Genomic DNA, 19,982 nt, shown 5'->3' with positions numbered 1-19,982 from the left:
AAAACAATAAACAAAAATACTACCTTCAACGGTCAAGTTAGCCGTTGTTTCCACGCTTCCCAATGGGTTCTCTGCTTTTACAGTATATTCACCGCCTTCCGCAGTCTTTGGTGAGATCAATGTTAATGTGTGTGTATCTTTGTCTGATTTTGTATTATTTGTGATCGGTTTGCCATCCTTGTACCACGTTACCTTTGGTCGTGGATTGCCAACGATTTGTGTCGTCAATACCACGCTTTCGCCTTCGCGCACAACGGTATTCCGCAGTGGTTCAAGAATCTGTGGAGGTTCCTTTTCATCTGTACGTACCTTTAACACAATTGGTAAACGAGATTCACCTTCTCGATTTGTGGCGATCACTTCGTAGGTACCTTCTTGCGATTTCTTCACCTTTGTGATGTGCACAACACTGCAGTACATATGCATATCAGATTCTGTAACGACGCGTATATTTTTCGTTTCTTTAACATCAATTTCCTCGCCATTAAAGGTCCAAATTATGTCAGGCTCTGGCACAGCGACTAAACGGCACTCTAATATCACGTTCGTGTTTTCATCAACATATTGTGCTTTGGGTTTGCGTGAGAATGTAGGTGGTATGCCTTCGAGTATGTCGGCTAGTGAGGACTCGCGCGACATACTCTTGCGTGACAAACCTGTAGCGTCGGAACCATGATCTGATAGCGGCGTCTCAACAACCAATTCCGTTGTAGTTGACGTGAAGCCGGCAGCATTTTTAGCGACACAGGTAAATTTACCCGCATCCTCTGGGAACACTTCACGTATGATCAATGTCGCCACATTATCATCATCATAATACATTTGGAAGTCTTGAGAAGGCTTTATAATGGCAGTCTCGCGGAACCAAGCTACTTGTGGGCGTGGTATACCCTCAACTTTGCATTCAAATTGCACGGTGTAACCATCAGGCGTATGAATTGGTTGCAGTTTTTCAATAAAACGTGGTGCCATTGGTTTTTCTTCAGGACCGGGACCTTTTAACATTGACGTGTTATAAAAGAAACAATAGAACAGAACACAATGTGTTAAGCATACAGTAAACAAGACATACGGATAGAATACAAAGGACAATTATAGGTTACATACTCGTACATATTATAAAGTGCCCATATAATGTTATAGGCAATTAACATTGTAACTAAGATCTCGAAACGAAGCCTATTTCAAAGAGAAAAACTTACGTTCAAATACTGGAAGTTTGTCAATTTTCTCATGTAATTTCTTTTGAACGTAGTGTGTGTATTCGGTTGGCTCCATAAGATATTGCGCCGGCACCCAGCCTTCCTCTTCCGTTATATTCTTTTTCACATACCACCATTCAGAGCTGTGACGACCAATCACGTACACCTTCTCACCTTCCACCAAGTTGATGGCCTCATCATTGTCAGCGATGTAGTTGCAAATGGAATACATTGCGTTCTCATCCTCGGTTTCTGTGCAATGAAGACATTAGGGACAGTACAAAATAAATTTTTTGTGCAACTTACCTTCAATATTCATTTCACGGGTTATATTAAGAGATGCACCCTCTGTTGGTTGAACAAAAAAAAAGATATTCTATTAGAAATATGTATCGGCAAGAAATTCGTAATACATACATATGTATATGATTCTTAATATAATATTATATATGAAATGTTAGACGAATATTTAGTGGAACAAATATTGATCAAGTACATATAAGATTGGAAGAATGGAGGTACAAGTATGTATGCATGAAAGCAGTTACCTCGCTGTGTCACGCTGTTACCATATAAGCCCGCTAATTTTAAATCATTATACATATTTACTATAAAAAATGATAATTTCTTTGCAAAGCAAGTGCATGGTTTTGTGTTGTATAGAATTTATAGTAGTATATAGGTATGTATGATCTTAATAGTTTTTATAATACTGACCTTCGTTGAAAATCTGTTGGATCACCTTCCGCTTCTTTTTAAACGTGAGTGAGTCTTCATCGTACGTTACCGAATCGCTCTTTGGTCTTCGCAATCCAATCAAGAATTGTTCCTCTTCTTCATCTTGTATCGAATATCTGGGCTTAGCCACATTTTTGGGCTTTATTGTAAAATCAAAATCATCTGGTGGCAACTCTTCGACTTGATACTCTTCTGGCTCTTCCACATCGTACATTGTGTCTTCAATGCTACTGTCATCGCGTATCTCCTCGATGACCGGTCCTTCACCATCATCATAGTCTTGGAAAATTTTGATATTAGTTTCATCAGCCGCTTCAGAGTATGTCTTAGTTATGGGTTTCTTCAATTTGACTTTGCCGGACATTGAAATTTCCTCTTCGGCATATGAATCCAAAGCGATATTGAATTCTTGATCCACATCCTCTTTGGTTTTAATCGTTTTTGGCCGGAATGTCACATTTTCTACATCGGTATATTCAGGAATTTCTACTCCCTTCCTTCGACGTTTCAGTTTCTTGACAGTATATTCCTGGTCCTGTTCGTCTGTTACTTGCAAAGGTTGTGGTTTTTGTGCTCTTTCTACGACAAACTCTTCTATGTCTTCCCCTTCTTCGTATTCTTCTTGTCGTTTGATTGAAAGTTCTGCTCCCGCTTCGTCAAATACCGTTGGTCTTGAAGGCCGCTTTCTCAAAACAGTTGCTTCTTCTGCAACACCTTCGTTAATTTTCTTAGGTTTTTTCAAAGACAAACTGAATTCTTGCTCTCCATGTTCTTCTATAGAAGGTTCGAATGCCTTCTTCGGTTTTCTGCGCATGACAATAGCTTCTTCAACAATTTCTTCCTCTTCTATTTCAACTGGCCGTTCTTCGACCACTTCTTTCGTGAGTTTCAGTTCATCTGCCGCTTCTTCGACAACTGGCTTCGATTTCTTTTTCTTCTTCAGTGCAACAGTTTCATCGGTAGTTTCCTGAGTCGTTTCTTTTTGCTTAGGAAGCTTAACGTCGACCGCGAACTCCTCTGCTTCAACTTGCTTTGGTTTCTTGGGTTTGAGTACAACATCAACATGCATATCTTCTGGAATTTCTTCCTGAGCTTCTTTTGATTTTTTAGGCACAAAAACTTCTTCGATTTCTTCAATTTCTTCGACAACAGGTTCGGGTACCACTTCTTCCTCAACTTTTACGGTAAGCTCTGTAGCTTCTTCCGGCTGAAGTTTCTTCTGCTTCTTTTTAACAATTTTGAGTTCTTCTTTTACTTCTTCGACTTCCTTTTTAGGTTTCAAAGTTACTTCCATTTCGGGTTCTTCTACTGTTTCTGGTTTAATAGCCTTCTTCTGTGGCAAAGGTACTTCCTCTTCGAACACTTGCTCAGCTTGCGGTTCCGTTTCCTTTATTTTAAATTCGTATTGTTTCGGCTTTTCTACAGGTTGTTCCTGTTTAGGTACCATCACCTCTTCTATCTCTTCTACCTCTTCTATTTGTTGCTCTTGGGGTACCTCTTCCTGAATAGTTACCTTTAGTTCAGCAGCAGCTTCTTCAGGCTTTTGGTCCTTTTTGGGTTTTTTCTTTATTTTAATTTCTTCCTGCACTTCCTCAACTGGTTTCTTTGTTGTCAAATTAACTTCTTCTTCTGGTTCATCTGTGACTTGTGGGGTTGGCCTCTTTTTCTTTGGAAGAGTGACTTGTTCTTCTGTGACCTCTTCTTCTGGCTTTTCAGTTTCACTTTCAGTTACCTTAAACTCGTATTCCTTTGGCTTTTCTTCTTTAGGAGTTGGCTTAATTTCTTCCAATTTTTCAATTTCTTCAACAACTTCGGGAACCGCCGGCGTCTCTTCCAGAACAGTTACCTTAAGTGATGCTTCAGCTTCATCAACTTTAGGTTCCTTCTTTGGTTTCTTTTTAATCTTTATTTCTTCTTGGACCTCTTCAGTTGGTTTCCCAGGCTGCAATTTTACCTCTTCCTCTGGTTCTTCTGTGACTTGTGGTACTCGTTTTTTCTTCGTTGGTAAACTGACCTGTTCCTCAACAATCTCTTCTTCGGTTTTTTCAATTTCACTATCTTTAACCTTGATTTCATATTCCTTTGGCGTTTCTTCCTTGATTTCTTGAGGTATGGGTTTGACTTCTTCTTCCTCTACTATTATCTCTTCTACTTCTGGAACAGCAGGTATTTCTTCAATAATATTAACTTTAAGTTCAGCTTCAGCCCCTTCCTCCGGTCTCCGTTTGGATTTCTTTTTGATCTTAACCTCTTCTTGAACCTCTTTAACTGGCTCTTGTTTAGTCAACTTAATTTTTACTTCTGGTTCTTCCTCAACTTGAGGAATTTGCTTATTCTTTTGAGGAAGACTAACCTCTTCTACGGCAACTTCCTCTTGAGGCTTTACAGCTTCGCTTTCTGTTACCTCGAACTTGTACTCTTTAGGCTTTTCTTTTTTAATAATTTCGGGTATAGGTTTTATTTCTTCCACTACCTCCACTTTCTCTTCTATTTCGGGAGCAACGTTAACTTCTTCAACAACGGTAACCTTTAACTCAGCAGCGGCCTCATCCTCTACCGGTTTCTTTTTGGGTTTCTTTTTAATCTTAACTTCCTCTTCAACTTCCTCAACAGGCTTAGTTGTTGTAAGTTTTACCTCTTGTTCTGGCTCATCCGTTACTTGTGGTGCTGGTTTTTTCTTCCTAGGTAGAGTTATTTGCTCTTCAGGTGCCTCCTCTTGTTGTACTTCCGCCATAGTTTCTTTCATTTGAATCTCATATTCCTTTGGTTTTTCTTCCACTTTGTTCACAGTTGGAGCAGGTTGGGTGCTCTCTTCTTCAGATTTTGGAATTTCTGCAACTACATCCACCTTGTGCTCCTCTTTGGTTTCCTTGGGCTTCTTTACCTTCTTCTTAACCACAGATACTTCCTCAATAAATTCTTCCTTCGGTATTGTAGTTATAATTTTCACATCTTGAACTGGTGCTTCTTCATGCAGCTCTTCTTCTTGAGGAATTTCAGTTTTCTCGTCAGTCAATGTCTCAGCTTTTTCTGGTATTGACTCCTTAACTCCAATGACATACTCTTTGAGTTTTTCCTCAGTCACAACTTCTTCGGGTACAGTAACAATCTCCTCAATCACTTCTTCCACTTGCGTGGGTTTTTCTGGAACTTCTTCTGTAACTTTTACTTTCAATTCAACTGCTTCTGTCTCCGTTGGCTTCTTTTTGGATTTTTTAGTTTTGATCTTAGCTTCCTCTACCACCTCTTCTGTTGGCTTACTTTCCTTGATAACATATTCGGCTTCAGGCTCTTGAATTGGTTGCTTAACATTTTCTTCTTCTTTAACTGTAAATTCTGCCGAGGGAACTTCTTCATCGTCTTGTGATTCGACAATTCCAAATTTGTATTCCATGGGCACTTCTTCAATGGCAGGTGCTTTTGTGATGACTGTTTCTTCCTGTATCAACTGTTCTTCAATTTCTTCCTTCGGAATTTCCATTTCAACTACCTTGATTTCATGGAAAGTAGAAACGTCTTCCGTTGTTTTCGGTTTTTTCGGCTTTTTCTTTATCTCAACTTGCGCTTCTACTTCTTCCACAGGTTTTGGTTCGGTCAACACCACTGAAGCCTCAAACTCTTCAGGGACCTGCTTCTTTGGTTTCTTTTTTATTGAGAAAATAGCTCCATCAGGTTGCTCCTCCTCTTCAACAGTTTCGGGGATTACTTCTTCTATTACCCCTACTTCATATTCTTTAGGAGCTTCGTGAACTTTCACCTTTTTAGGCTTTTTCTCTTTGACTTCAGCTTCAACGATTTCTTCTATTTGTTTCGTAACTTCGGCTTCAATATCCGTAGTGGTGATTTCATAAGTTGGAAAATCTGGGACAATTTCTTCCACTATTTGCTGTGGCTCTTCCGGTTTTTCTGGAATTTCTTCAGTTGGCTGTTCGGGCACTTCTTCAGCTTTCATTTCTGTTAGCTTAAATTTATAACTCTTTGGTTTCACCTTTTTGATGACCTGTTCAGTGATGGTATTTTCAGTAACTTTTTCCTCCGGGACTTCTTCTTTGATCTCCTCAATAATAGGAATATCCTTAGTTTCAGTTTCTTCCTTTGGCTTTTTCGTTGACTTCTTCTTTACGCTGACTTTGGCGACTTGTTCTTCTGGTGTAGTCTCTATTTCTTGCACATCCATCACCGTTTCCTCGGGCAAACTTTCTTTGCGCTGCTCTGGTTGAGTTGGAATATCCTCTGTCACTTCTGTTGGTATCTCTGTCGGTTCGGGCTCTGTAATAACGTATTCATACTCTTCTGGCATTTGGGGCTTGGGTTTCTTTTTGCGCGTAACCACTCGTTCTTCCACCACTTCTTCGACAGTAACTTCCTTCTGATCGAAATCAATGACACGAACTTTTAGTTCTTCTGGTGCTTCCTCGGGTTCAATTACAGTTGTTGTAATTTTGTACTCAATTGGAGTTTCTTCTATTATTTCTTCTTTAGGAATTTCTTCAACTACTTGAATTTCGGCCGAAGGCATATCTTTGGTTTTCTTCTTCTTCAACTTTACTTCAGAAGGCTTCTCTTCAGCGGGCTGTTCTGGTATAGTTGGTTGCTCTTCGGTAATAGAAATCTCAAATTGTTCTTCTGGTATTTCTTCCACAGCTTCTACTTCATTTTGTGGAGTTTTCTTCGCTTTCGGTTTCTTTTTCTTTTCTGTTTGCTCCTCTGTGTCGGGAATTGGAATCTTTTCAGATTCTTTCTCCTTAGGCATAATCTTAGTTTCTTCAACAGGAGCTGATACTTCTTTTACTTTCTTAATTGGCTTCAATTTGACTTCCTCTGTCGATTCTTCAGGTGCGCTGCTCTCTGGAATGCGGAATTTCATATCTTCTTGAGGTATTTCTTCTTGCTCCTTTGGTATGCCAGGAACAATTTGAGTCACATTCACTTCTGGCTCGGGTTTTGGTTTTTGCTTAGGTTTGTGCTTCTGTTTCGATTCCTTCTTTTCAGGCTTAGGTTCCTCAGGTAGTTCAATAGGTTGCAATTCCTCCTTTTCGTACTCTGGATGTTCGAAGTCAGTGGGCTCAAACGGTTGTAATACATGTGCCGGCTGTTCTGGACTTTCTTCAATAATCTTAACTTCAGCCGTTTCCTTCTTTTTGGGCACTATTTCTTCAATATCTTCAACTTGCTTTGGTTTTTCTGGTGTCTTTTTCAAAGTTACTTTTTCAGGCTGTTCCTCGGTGATGGGTTTCTTCTTACCTTTACCAATCTTGAGTTTAACTTCCTCCGGCTTTTCTTCCAGTTTTGGTGTCTTTTCAGGTTTCTGATAAGGTGTTGGTTCCTCGATTTCCTCTTCGCTGCTAACATACTTTTCATATTTCTCCAATTGGGGTTTTTCCAAATCATTTATTGTTTTCTTCAACTTCTTAACCCTACGTGGTTTGAATTTGAGCACTTCTTCAGCTTCTTCAATATTGCGTGAAAGCTCGCCAGTCTCCCGAACAGAACCAATTTCTGTTATTTTCGGCATTAAAACTTCGGGGGGATATTCAATAACTTGCATGCGGCTCTTAAGCTGAACCTTAGATATTTGGACAGTTTGTTCTTCGACAACCTTGGGCTTACGTTTAGTTGGTTTCAACTTAATGGATTGCGGCACTTCTCCTGCATCAACTACAACGAGTTGCGTCGGTTCTTGCTTCTTGCGTACTATTTTTTGCGGCTCAATTTTAGCGAATTCCGGCTTAACCTTTTGTGGTTTCTCAAATTCGAATTTTTCGTATTTTTCAAGTTCGGCCTTCTCAATTTCCTGTTCAAGTAATTTTTGTATGATGACATCGTGCTCATCTATTTTCTTCTTTACAATCTTTTTCTTCTTTTTAGGTTTTTCCTGTTCACCAACCGTTGGTGCATCTGTTCCCTCCTCCTCTGGTTGATCCTCTTCTAATAGCTCAATGGGATGGGAGTCTTGTACTTCAGGCATCTCTTCAATAATCTTAACCTGTAATGGTCGCTCTTCTTGTTGAGGCTTGTCTTTTTCCGTAGGCTGTTCTTCTACAATACTGATCTCATAATCCTCGTGCACCACTGTTTCTTCTCCTAATGTACGAAACAAATTATATGAGTTCACGCTCAAAATATTGTTATACGAATAAAAAATTAATTATTTTATCCATATGGATAGGCTTTTACATATATACAGCTGAATTTTACTTATTTTCTTTTTCATTGTGATAAACGGATAACAAAGAAAACGAAGCTGGACGGACAAAAGGGGTATGAGTGCAATACAGATATGCGAACAGTGACAATTATTATAAGGATAACATATTATATTATAGCATAATATTTTATATATATTATATACTCTTAGACTCGCACGAATGTTACATGTAACACATAGATCTACAATTTCTTCTTTTTAAAGACGTACACAATTTTTTTTGTTTTATTATTATATTTTGAACAGATAATAAAGAAACATTATAGAAGATGGGTAGAAAAGTGCAATTGAAAGTTGGTGCAATTGGAGTAAAGGTGTTATAAAAAGAATCGGGATTTAATACAAATTGAAAGTTACAGTAAGTAAAGTAATACAAATACAATATAAGTATAGTAGGTTAAGGCATAAATAGCATATTCACTAAAATTTTATGCTTTTAAATAAGAAAAAAAAAAAAATTAAATTAAATAAACTAAAATTGTATGAAATTAAATACAATAAAAGCAATGTTAAAATAATATAAAAATTAAGCAGAAATAAAAAACGAAAGGAAGAAGGTATTAAAAAAGTAAAATTAAGTGAAAAAAACCAAACCGAATAATATGAAAACAAAAAATAAAATATAAAAGGCTTAAAATAAAATAAAACAAAATTAAACTCAATTACACCGTACAAAAAATATGAAAAAATTAAAATATAATAAAAATAAATTAAAATAACACCAAATAAGTTTAAATAAAAATATAAGAAAATAACGAAAGAAGAAAGATCTTTCCATTCCATTTGTGCCTTATCGTTAAGAAATTTGAATATTTTTACCCTAACTTAATTTTGGCTCTTTTATTTAATTTTTGTTGGCTTAAATATATTATATTTTGTTATGTTTCTTGATGTTGTAAATAAAATAAAATGTTTAGTATTTAATAGTGTTTGGGAACTCAGTAGCAGAGAGGGAATTATGCACAGCAGATAGTATAGTAAAAATGTAAAGTTGCTTGCAGAGGGCTTGTTTTGCAAGAAGGAAGTAGAAGAATAGATAGTGAATATAATGAAGGTTTTGAGCACAGCAACACTTGTTGGCGGGCAGCAACAAAAGTCGCAAATGCACTTACTTGTATCATCAGTGATTTTTTGATCTTTTGGCTTATGTTTATTTGTTTTTTGTTTTGTATCAGTTGTATCCGATGTTATGGTTGTTGTTGTTGGTTTGTCCTCATGATCTATTGGTGTACTCTGTTCAGTGTCCTCTAATTGTGTTTGTGGTTGTTTTCGTGTTTTGGGTTTAGTAGTTTCTTCGACTATGGTAACTACATCGTCTTTTGTGTCTGTAAGGGGTGTTTCTTCGATTTGTGTGGTCTCAGAAGGTATTGGTTTTTCTATAGGTTTCTTTGGTTTTTTGAGTTTTTCTGGTTTCTCACTATCCTCCGATGTTTTAGTTATTTCCAATGCTTCGGCGTCTTGTGGTTTAGTACTTTCTTTCTTTTGTTTCGGTTTCTTAATTATTGGCTCATCTAACTTTTCGTACTGTTCAAGTTCTACTTTCGGTATTTCTTCTTCGATTAATTTCTGCACATATTCATCTAGATCATCCTTTTTAATTTTCTTGATAATCTTTTTAGGTTTCTTTGATTTTTGTTCTTCAATTTGTACAGGTTGTTCTGGTTGTTCTTCATTCGTAACCGGTACCGATTCTGGCTCTTCACTAATTATAACAACAGCCTCAGGACTTGAATCATCTTGAATAGTAATAATGTTTACAGTGCTGTCCTTTTTGCCTTTTTCTTTCTTTTTAAGTACTCGTTTAGTGGTTACTTTCTGGGTTGGTTCTCCTCGTTGATCAATCATCTCCTCAACTTTTACCTCAGCCGGCGTTTCTTCAGTTATAATAACTGGTTCTTCAAATGGCTGTATTTCGATTATTTTAATTGGCAAGGTTGGCTCATTGTCTTCCGTTGCGTCTTCTATAATGCGCACTGCGGCTTGCGGATGTTCTTCCAAGCTTTCTTGCGGTTTCTTAGGTTTAATCTTTTTCTTTGACTCTTGCTTCTCATATGCTTTGGGTGTTTCATCTTTGACTGTGGCGGCGAAATTTTCATCGGTTTCTTTTTTAATTTTTGGTGTAGATTCAATTTCGATTTTTTCATACTTTTCTAGCTCCGTTTTAGGTATTTCTTCATCGATCAATTTCTGGATATAGTCGTGTAAGTCGTCCTTCTTAACTTTCTTTACTTTCTTTTTCTGCACTTTTGGCTTAACACTGTCTTCTTCTGTTTCTTTTTGAGTTTCTATAATGGTAACTTCCGCTTCCGGCTGTCCTTCGGTCTGGACTTCTATTATTTCGATAACATCCTCGTCGGGCCCTTGTTGACGTTTTAATTTGCGTTTTGTTACCATTTGTTTTTTAATTTCACCTTTGTCGTCTTTAACTTCCTTAACTTCGGTTTTAGTTTCAATTTCTTCTACTTGCACCTGCTCAGGGATTAATTCAACAGGTAAGTCCTCAGCCTTATCTTCTTCGACAAGTTTATTTTTTTCTTTGGTTGGCTTCTTTTTCTTTGGTTTTGTTTCTTCTTCAGTTACTGTGATTTCGAAGCCTTCAGTCTCAGACCTTGGTTGATCTTCGGCAATCTTTATTTCTTCAGACGGAACCTTCTCTTTCACATCTAAGATGTCTGTTTCTTGGACTGTAACCGTGTCAGAAGGTATTTCTTCGGGTTTATTCTCATCAACGACTTTCACCTTTTGTTTAGTTGGCTTCTTTTTCTTTGGTTTTGTTTCCTCTTCCGTTACTGAGATTTCGAAGCCTTCAGTCTTAGACCTTGGTTGATCTTCGGCAATCTTTATTTCTTCAGACGGAACCTTCTCTTTCACATCTAAGATGTCTGTTTCTTGGACTGCAACCGTGTCAGAAGGTATTTCTTCGGGTTTATTCTCATCAACGACTTTCACCTTTTGTTTAGTTGGCTTCTTTTTCTTTGGTTTTGTTTCCTCTTCCGTTACTGAGATTTCGAAATCTTCAGTTTCTGAGGTAGGTTGGTCTTCAGCAATCTTTATTTCTTCTGACGGGACCTTCTCTTTCACATCTACGATGTCCGTTTCTGGAACTGCAACCGTGTCAAAAGGTATTTCTTCGGGCTTATCCTCATCAACGACTTTCACTTTTTGTTTAGTTGGCTTCTTTTTCTTTGGTTTTGTTTCCTCTTCCGTTACTGAGATTTCGAAGCCTTCAGTTTCTGAGGTTGGTTGGTCTTCAGCAATCTTTATTTCTTCAGACGGAACCTTCTCTTTGGGCTTATCCTCATCAACGACTTTCACTTTTTGTTTAGTTGGTTTCTTTTTCTTTGGTTTTGTTTCCTCTTCAATTACTAAGATTTCGAAGCCTTCAGTTTCTGAGGTTGGTTGGTCTTCAGCAATCTTTATTTCTTCAGACGGAACCTTCTCTTTCACATCTAAGATGTCTGTTTCTTGGACTGCAACCGTGTCAAAAGGTATTTCTTCAGGCTTATCCTCATCAGTGCCTTTCACTTTTTGTTTAATTGGCTTCTTTTTCTTTGGCTTAGAATCTTTTACGACTGTTGTTACTTCGTGTTCATATTCTTCAGAAGAAGGTTTCTTTTCATCTTCTATGATGCGTATTGCTTCCGAAGGTTGTTCCTCATTGCTGGCATCTTGTGGTTCAATTTCCTTAACAGGTACTTCTGTTATATCTATACTTTCAGGTTTCTCATCTTCCGCCACTTGTATTTTTAATTTTGTGGATTTTTTCTTTTTTGGCTTAGAATCATTTTCAATTATTTTTGTTTCAAAAGCATCCACGTCAGGCTCCGTTTGATCTTCCACAACCATCGTAGTGAATTCATGAATTATCTCTTTTTCTTCAACCTTATCTTCGTCACTTTCTTTAACCTTGTGTTTTAACTTTTTCTCTGGTTTTCTTGGAGTTTCCGCAATTTCTTGTGGTTTGTATTCCTTAAAAACTTCAGCAGGCATTTCTTCAATAATCTTGGCAATATACTCAGGAACGTCTTTAGTTTTTAGTTTTTTAGTTTTCTTTTGTTTAATTTGCACTTCTTGAGGCGTATCAATGTCCTTGTTTGGAGTTGTGACAATGACAGTAATTTCGGCCTCTTCATTGTCTTTTTCATGAGTTTCAATGATATCCGTAACGATTTCTTCAGGTCCCTTTGTATGTTTAATCTTTTTCTTTTTCACAGTTTTTTCTATGATTTCACCATTTTTGTCTGTCGAGGTTTGTGTTTCAACGGTGTCTTCAATAATTTCTACTTTATATTCTTCGCCTAATACTTCTTGTGGTGAACTTTCCGCAACTAATACCGACAGTTTTTTGTACTTCTTAGGCTTTTCCGTATCCTTTACGTCAATACTTGTAACTTCAATCTCTTGCTCAGGTTGATCCACTTCGATATCCTCTTCCTTAACCTTTACATCTTTAGCAGGCTTCCTTCTCTGTTTCTTTGGCGTGACGCTTTCGAAATCTGCAACTTGAACTTGTAATGGTTCATCTTGTTCTTTTACAGGTTCTTCTACCGTTAAAGTAACGTCTTTCTTCTCAGGTTTCTTTTTCTTTTTAAGTTTTATCGGTTGTTCCAAGTCAATTTTCTCATATTTTTCCAGTTCCGTTTTCGGTATATCCTCTTCAATTAATTTGTAAATGTACTCCATAAGATCATCCTTTTTAACCTTCTTTATTTTCTTTGGTTTGACTACTTGTGGCTTATCTTCCTTTGTTGTAACTGGTTTTTCCACTTCCTCTACTACAACTGTAACCTCTGCTATTGGCGAGTCTTCCAATTGTGTTTCAATAATTTCTATTATTTCTTCTTTCGGCCCTACTGTTTTCCTTATCTTACGTTTCTTCGTGGTCTGTTTTATTTTCTCGCCGGATTCAGCGATAATATCCTGAACATCTTGAGTGGTTTCAATTTCTTCCACAATAACATTAAAGTCATCTACAGGTTGTATTTCTTCTGGCTCACTATGAATTGGCTCTTCCACTAGAACTTCATTTTCTGGGGCTTCTTCAAACGAAGATATGTGCGCTCTGAATTCTGGAGAATCTTCATCTGGCACTTTTGGGATAGATTCCTGTTTCTTGATCTTTTTGCGTATCTTTTTGGTGGGCTGTTCGGGTAGCGAAGACTCAGTTAAATCAATCTTGTATTCGTCTTCTATTTGATTTATGGACTCCGGATATTCTTCTATTAAATGAGCTTCGGTGTCGGGTATAGTTTCAATATCATCTTGCACTTTCTCTTCCGTTACTTTTACTTTATGCTTTTTCGGTTTACGAATATCCTTTTTGACATCATCTTTAGGTTTTTCTATAATCTCTTCCTCGCTTTCTGGAACTGTGTCCTGGTATATAAATTCTTCGATGACGTTTACCAAATAATTTTGAATATCTTCTTTTGGTATTTTCTTAGGTTTTTTTACAATCTTTTTAACCGGTATAGTGGGTTTCGTGTCTTCAAGAGTTGGTTGACTTTCGTCTAGTTGTACAATTGTTACCTCAGCAATAGGTTGATCTTCTCCTTCGGTTATTTCAGATATTTCAAAAACTGCTTCTTTGGGTCCTTGCTTACGTTTAATTTTTCGCTTAGATACGGTTTTCTCTTTTATATCACCTTTTTCATCAGTCTCCATGACCGTTACAATGCTCTGTTCTAGTTCTTCCAATACTACAGGAGCTTCTTCTGTTGGTGCCTCTTTTGGTTTTTTCGGTTTTCTTATTTTGGTTGGATGTTCTTCAGTAGTTATTTCATCGAATTTCATCGGCTCAACTTGTTCATCGGTTACACCAATTCTAAATTCTTCATGTTCATCCGGTTTGGGTTGCTCTTCTTCTATTGGAACCTCAGCTGTTGGTTCTTCAGCTTCCTCTTCTTTTTCGCTGGGCAATTCTTCTACATCGAATTCATGAATTGTGACCGGCACATCGTCAACAACCTCAATAGTTTTCTTGTGATGTTTGGTTTTCCTTTTAGGTTTCTTCGCAGTTTTGCTAAATTCAAGCGGTGTGAATTCTTCCAGTTCAGTTTTGGGTATTTCCTGTTCTATTAGTTTTCGTAAATAATCATCGAAGTCTTCTTTAGGAGATTTCTTCTTTTTGATTTTTTTAGTTGTTGTTGTTTGCTCGACTGCATCTTCACCTAAATCAGTTGGTACGACTTCTGTTGTTGTTACAGTTAACTGCACTTCGTCTGGTTTATTTGCTTCAAACGTTTCCACAACTTCTATTAAAAGTTCCTTCGGACCCTCCTTTTTCTTAAGCCTTCTTTTTGTCGTAGTTTGTTTTGTAAGATCACCCTGTTCGTCAACAATTTCAGTGGTTGTAACTTCAGGAGCTGATTCTTCAATTCGAACTACATATTTTTCAAAGACTGTCTCTTTCTTAGGTTTGGTATGCTTTGTCTTTTTCGATCTTTTTATATCCTCATCTTGTTCTTTTACAGGTACTTCTTCCGTTAAAGTAACGTCTTTCTTCTCAGGTTTCTTTTTCTTTTTAAGTTTTATCGGTTGTTCCAAGTCAATTTTCTCATATTTTTCCAGTTCCGTTTTCGGTATATCCTCTTCAATTAATTTGTAAATGTACTCCATAAGATCATCCTTTTTAACCTTCTTTATTTTCTTTGGTTTGACTACTTGTGGCTTATCTTCCTTTGTTGTAACTGGTTTTTCCACTTCCTCTACTACAACTGTAACCTCTGCTATTGGCGAGTCTTCCAATTGTGTTTCAATAATTTCTATTATTTCTTCTTTCGGCCCTACTGTTTTCCTTATCTTACGTTTCTTCGTGGTCTGTTTTATTTTCTCGCCGGATTCAGCGATAATATCCTGAACATCTTGAGTGGTTTCAATTTCTTCCACAATAACATTAAAGTCATCTACAGGCTCCATTTCTTCTGGCTCACTATGAATTGGCTCTTCCACTAGAACTTCATTTTCTGGGGCTTCTTCAAACGAAGATATGTGCGCTCTGAATTCTGGAGAATCTTCATCTGGCACTTTTGGGATAGATTCCTGTTTCTTGATCTTTTTGCGTATCTTTTTGGTGGGCTGTTCGGGTAGCGAAGACTCAGTTAAATCAATCTTGTATTCGTCTTCTATTTGATTTATGGACTCCGGATATTCTTCTATTAAATGAGCTTCGGTGTCGGGTATAGTTTCAATATCATCTTGCACCTTCCCTTCCGTTACTTTTACCTTATGCTTTTTCGGTTTACGAATATCCTTTTCGACATCATCTTTAGGTTTTTCTATAATCTCTTCCTCGCTTTCTGGAACTGTGTCCTGGTATATAAATTCTTCGATGACGTTTACCAAATAATTTTGAATATCTTCTTTTGGTATTTTCTTAGGTTTTTTTACAATCTTTTTAACCGGTATAGTGGGTTTCGTGTCTTCAAGAGTTGGTTGACTTTCGTCTAGTTGCACAATTGTTACCTCAGCAATAGGTTGATCTGCTCCTTCGGTTATTTCAGATATTTCAAAAACTGCTTCTTTGGGTCCTTGCTTACGTTTAATTTTTCGCTTAGATACGGTTTTCTCTTTTATATCACCTTTTTCATCAGTCTCCATGACCGTTACAATGCTCTGTTCTAGTTCTTCCAATACTACAGGAGCTTCTTCTGTTGGTGCCTCTTTTGGCTTTTTCGGTTTTCTTATTTTGGTTGGACGTTCTTCAGTAGTTATTTCATCGAATTTCATCGGCTCAACTTGTTCATCGGTTACACCAATTCTAAATTCTTCATGATCATCCGGTTTGGTTTGCTCTTCTTCTATTGGAACCTCAGCTGTTGGTTCTTCAGCTTCCTCTTCTTTTTCGCTGGGCAATTCTTCTACATCGAATTCATGAATTGTGACCGGCACATCGTCAATAACCTCAATAGTTTTCTTGTGATGTTTGGTTTTCCTTTTAGGTTTCTTCGCAGTTTTGCTAAATTCAAGCGGTGTGAATTCTTCCAGTTCAGTTTTGGGTATTTCCTGTTCTATTAGTTTTCGTAAATAATCATCGAAGTCTTCTTTAGGAGATTTCTTCTTTTTGATTTTTTTAGTTGTTGTTGTTTGCTCGACTGCATCTTCACCTAAATCAGTTGGTACGACTTCTGTTGTTGTTACAGTTAACTCCACTTCGTCTGGTTTATTTGCTTCAAACGTTTCCACAACTTCTATTAAAAATTCCTTCGGACCCTCCTTTTTCTTAAGCCTTCTTTTTGTCGTAGTTTGTTTTGTAAGATCACCCTGTTCGTCAACAATTTCAGTGGTTGTAACTTCAGGAGCTGATTCTTCAATTCGAACTACATAATTTTCCATGACTTGTTCTTCCTTGGGCATGGTGCGCTTTCCTTTTTTCTGCCTTTTTATGCCCTCTTCATGCTTATCGACCATGAAGTTTTCTACGACAGGAGTTTCTTTAATACCGCGTTCTTCATCAGTTTGTACCTCAATTTTTTGTAAACTTTCTTCCTGTGGTTGCGCTTCCACAATTTTAATGTGTTTTGGTTTTTTAATTTTCTTCTTTCTTTCTTCCGTGCCGCTCTCAACCGGAGATATTTGATCAGCTTCCGGTAGTTCTTCCTGATCGGCTGTTTCCTCTACGATAGTAGTGCTAAAGAAAGTGGCATCTTTTACCGGTTTTTCAGTGTTTTCTAAAATTTCTTGTAGATCCTCTTTAGGCTGCACTTTGAATTCCTCTGGTAATTCTTCAACAATTTGCATAATATAGTTCTCTACTTCTTCTTTTTTGATGTTTTTAGTCGTCTTTTTAGGGACACGCTTTGGTTTTTCCGGAAGGGATTCTGCTGGTGTTTCTACAATTTCAGTTGTTATAACTGTTACTTCTGCTTCTGGCTCATTCTTTGTTTGCGTTTCAATAACTTCTATGGTATATTCCTTCGCACCCTTCTTTTTCTTGAATTTGCGTTTTGTAATAATTTCTTCTGTAATTGTTCCGCTTGGTCCTTCCGTTGCCACAATGTCAACATTTTTAGAAATTTCTTCAATTTTCGGAATATCATCCTCAGCAGTTTCCGCAGCTGGTGCAGTCTCTTCTTTAGCTATTGCTTCTTCCAAAATAACTTCTGTGTCTGGTTTGGATGGTACGGTGTCAGCAACTTTAACTGAAAATTCAGTCCCGTGTATCTCTATGGGTTCTTCAGCAGCCTGTGTGTCCATTGCAACTATCTTTTTCTTGGGTTTTTTTAGTTTAGGTGCTTCTTTGGGACTAGTTTCAACTACATCAACTTCTAAAGTGTGCGGCTCTTCTATAATGGCCTTTTGAGGTAGTTTTTTTGTTTTCTTTGGTTTTTTTGGTTTACCATCAACATCAATCTTTTCATATTTTTCGAGTTCGGTTTTAGGAATTTCAGCATTAATTAACTTTTGAATGTATTCATCCAACTCGTCTTTCTTCAACTTTTTCGGTTTTTTCGTTTTTGGTTTATCCGTTGAATCTGGACTATGCTCTTCAGTGTCAACCACAAGCACTTCATACAGAGTTTCCCTTGAATCGGGTGTAGCTACTTCTACAATTTCGATCACATTCTCTTCATTACCCTTTTTATGTAGTAGTTTGCGCTTTTTGCGAATTTCTGTTTGAACTTTGCCGTCCTCCTTTACTGTTGTCTGTTCAATAAATTCTGGTTTTAATTCTTGTACTTTAACTTCATAGAAGTCCACTATGCTAAAATCAAATATTTTGTCTTCAGGTGCTTCCATCAAATCTGCAATAAAGTCATCCACCTCTTCATCCTTCATTATTTTCACTCTTTTCTTTTTTAACGGTTTGGTTTTTGGTGTCTTCTCACTAATCGCACGTACATCCGTAGTTGTTATCGTTACTTCATATGTTGAATCACCCTCTAAAGTTTCAGATGGTATTTCGATTATTTCTATTACATTTTCCTCATCCGGTGTTTCATGTTTAAGTTTGCGTACTCTTTTAGGACGTTTCTTATATGCAGACGGCGTTGGCTGGTCAGTAGTTTCGGATGCTATTTCAATGATTTCTATTTTGTGGAATGGTTTTAATTTTATATCATCTACCTCGCCCTGTGGCTTTGTAGATTCAGGTTTACGCAATTCAAGCTCAGGCTCCGAAGATCCTTCTTTGTCTTTTGCTTTTTGGGGTTTAATAAGATATTGTATAGACTCTGGTTGCGGTTGCATTTTCTTCTTGCGTTTGTATTTTGGTTTATCTGGCGAAATATCTGCTTCTGGTTGAGACGTGTCCGTTGCTTCTGAAATATGTTCAGTTTCGGATTCAAATTCCTCGAAATCTACTGGTTCGAATTGTATAGAACTATCCCCTACACCTGGCTTTCGGCCGCGATGCTTTTGCTTTGGCTTCTCTTTCGTGGACTTGTCGAAGGTTTCGTCTACAAAATTTTCGGTTCCCTCCTTTGTAACTGGTTTTAGATTAACGTCTTCTATCTCACATTCATTATCGGGTAATTTTCCTTTTCCTATCTTAATCTTCTTCGATAAATCAGGAGTTTTATCCTTTGCTTGCTTTTTAGGGCGTTTATATTTTTCCACCTGCTCTGGCAATGGCTCATCTTTCACTATGATGTCTTCGAAGAGTTCTAGTGCTTCAAGGTCTTTTTCTGGTTTTTCAGTGTGCTTAAGTTTAACGCGCCGTTTCTTTACAATGCTCAGTGCTTCTTCTATATTTCTAGATAATTCTCCACAGCCGCGATTAGTTTCTAATTCTGTTATAATAGGCTTGAAACAGTATGGGGCAAATGGAATGAAATTTATCCAACTTTTCAATTTGATGTTCTTGAAAACAGTCTCTTCCCGTTTGGGCTTTTCTTTCGGCTTTTGTTTAGGTTTTTTCAGTTTCAAAATTTGTGGAAATTCTGCCACCGATGTAATTTCAATTCTTTTTGACTTTTTGACCTCAACATTTTCAATTTTCATTGGTATCAATTTAATTGGTTTTTTTGCCGTAGTTGAGTCACTGCGAGCCCTCTGCGGCTTCTCCATATCGATGGGCATATATTCCTGAAGAACAGTTTTAGGTATTTCTTGTTGTATTAAGAATTGAATGTATTCATCCAAGTCATCCTTTTTCACTATTTTTTTAGGCTTTCGCTTCTTCTTTAATTTCGATTTCTCTTCATCGGCCGGCTTAGGAGAACCACCCACGTTTTCAACGATCTGGACACGGTAATCTGTCACTTGAATATCTTCAGGCTTTTCATCATCTTCCGAATGAACGACCACTGTATTTTCCTCATCTTTACCTTCTTCTTTTGTAGTTACAACCTCAATTATTTGTTCATGACCACCAACCTTTTTCTTAATTTTTCGCTTTTTAACCATAGTTATTTTAGGTTCATTTGAATCCTTTTCATTCAAATCTACAGGTCGTTGTACTTCGAACACCTCTGTAGGCATATATTCGATAACTATTTCGTCTGGAGATTCGTCGATGTTTTCAAATGTTTTATGTGTCATTTTTTGTTTAACTCTATGTTTCGGTTTCTTATCTGTATCAGGTGTTTGTGTAATGTCTTCAGTGACATCATCTGGTTCTGTAATTGTGTACTCTTTGCTATCATGGTCTATACAATAGAAAATTTGGGTTTATGTTAGCTCTGAACTGCAACGGCTTCACGTTTTGTATTTACTAAATAAATGTTTAATACTGAAACATTCAAAATTATCCTACTTAAATATATTTGCACATACATTTGCATTTTGTAATACCTAGGCATATGCTCGTTGTAGTGAGAGAGAAACTACTCAGAACTAAGTGAAATGTTCAGAGGAATGCAATCCGTTTACGTTCTTTTGTGTAATAAAGCAGA

At 37.1% G+C, this 19,982-nt stretch overlaps 1 protein-coding gene and 1 long non-coding RNA gene across 3 annotated transcripts in view; one reads left to right on the top strand and one right to left on the bottom strand.

Annotated features, from left to right (window-relative positions):
* Nucleotides 1-19,982, bottom strand: part of LOC129240323 (titin) — a 149,096-nt gene that overhangs the window by 16,831 nt on the left and 112,283 nt on the right. The window contains exons 28-32 of the mRNA XM_054876062.1: nucleotides 9,261-19,736; nucleotides 1,920-8,024; nucleotides 1,509-1,550; nucleotides 1,203-1,454; nucleotides 24-995 (exon numbers count right to left, since the gene is read on the bottom strand). Coding sequence (XP_054732037.1) covers nucleotides 24-995; nucleotides 1,203-1,454; nucleotides 1,509-1,550; nucleotides 1,920-8,024; nucleotides 9,261-19,736 — 17,847 coding nt within the window. The remainder of the gene's footprint in view (nucleotides 1-23; nucleotides 996-1,202; nucleotides 1,455-1,508; nucleotides 1,551-1,919; nucleotides 8,025-9,260; nucleotides 19,737-19,982) is intronic.
* LOC129240325 (uncharacterized) overlaps nucleotides 1-19,982 on the top strand; it is a 78,563-nt gene that overhangs the window by 28,164 nt on the left and 30,417 nt on the right. For both annotated transcript variants that reach the window (XR_008582062.1, XR_008582061.1), the window contains one exon: nucleotides 8,395-8,506. This is a non-coding gene — a long non-coding RNA (uncharacterized LOC129240325). The remainder of the gene's footprint in view (nucleotides 1-8,394; nucleotides 8,507-19,982) is intronic.

Source organism: Anastrepha obliqua, chromosome 3 (genome assembly GCF_027943255.1).
Source record: "Anastrepha obliqua isolate idAnaObli1 chromosome 3, idAnaObli1_1.0, whole genome shotgun sequence".
Classification (NCBI taxonomy): domain Eukaryota; kingdom Metazoa; phylum Arthropoda; class Insecta; order Diptera; family Tephritidae; genus Anastrepha; species Anastrepha obliqua.
The sequence above is the reverse complement of the archived record's forward strand: the minus strand, read 5'-3'. Positions and strand labels throughout refer to the sequence as shown.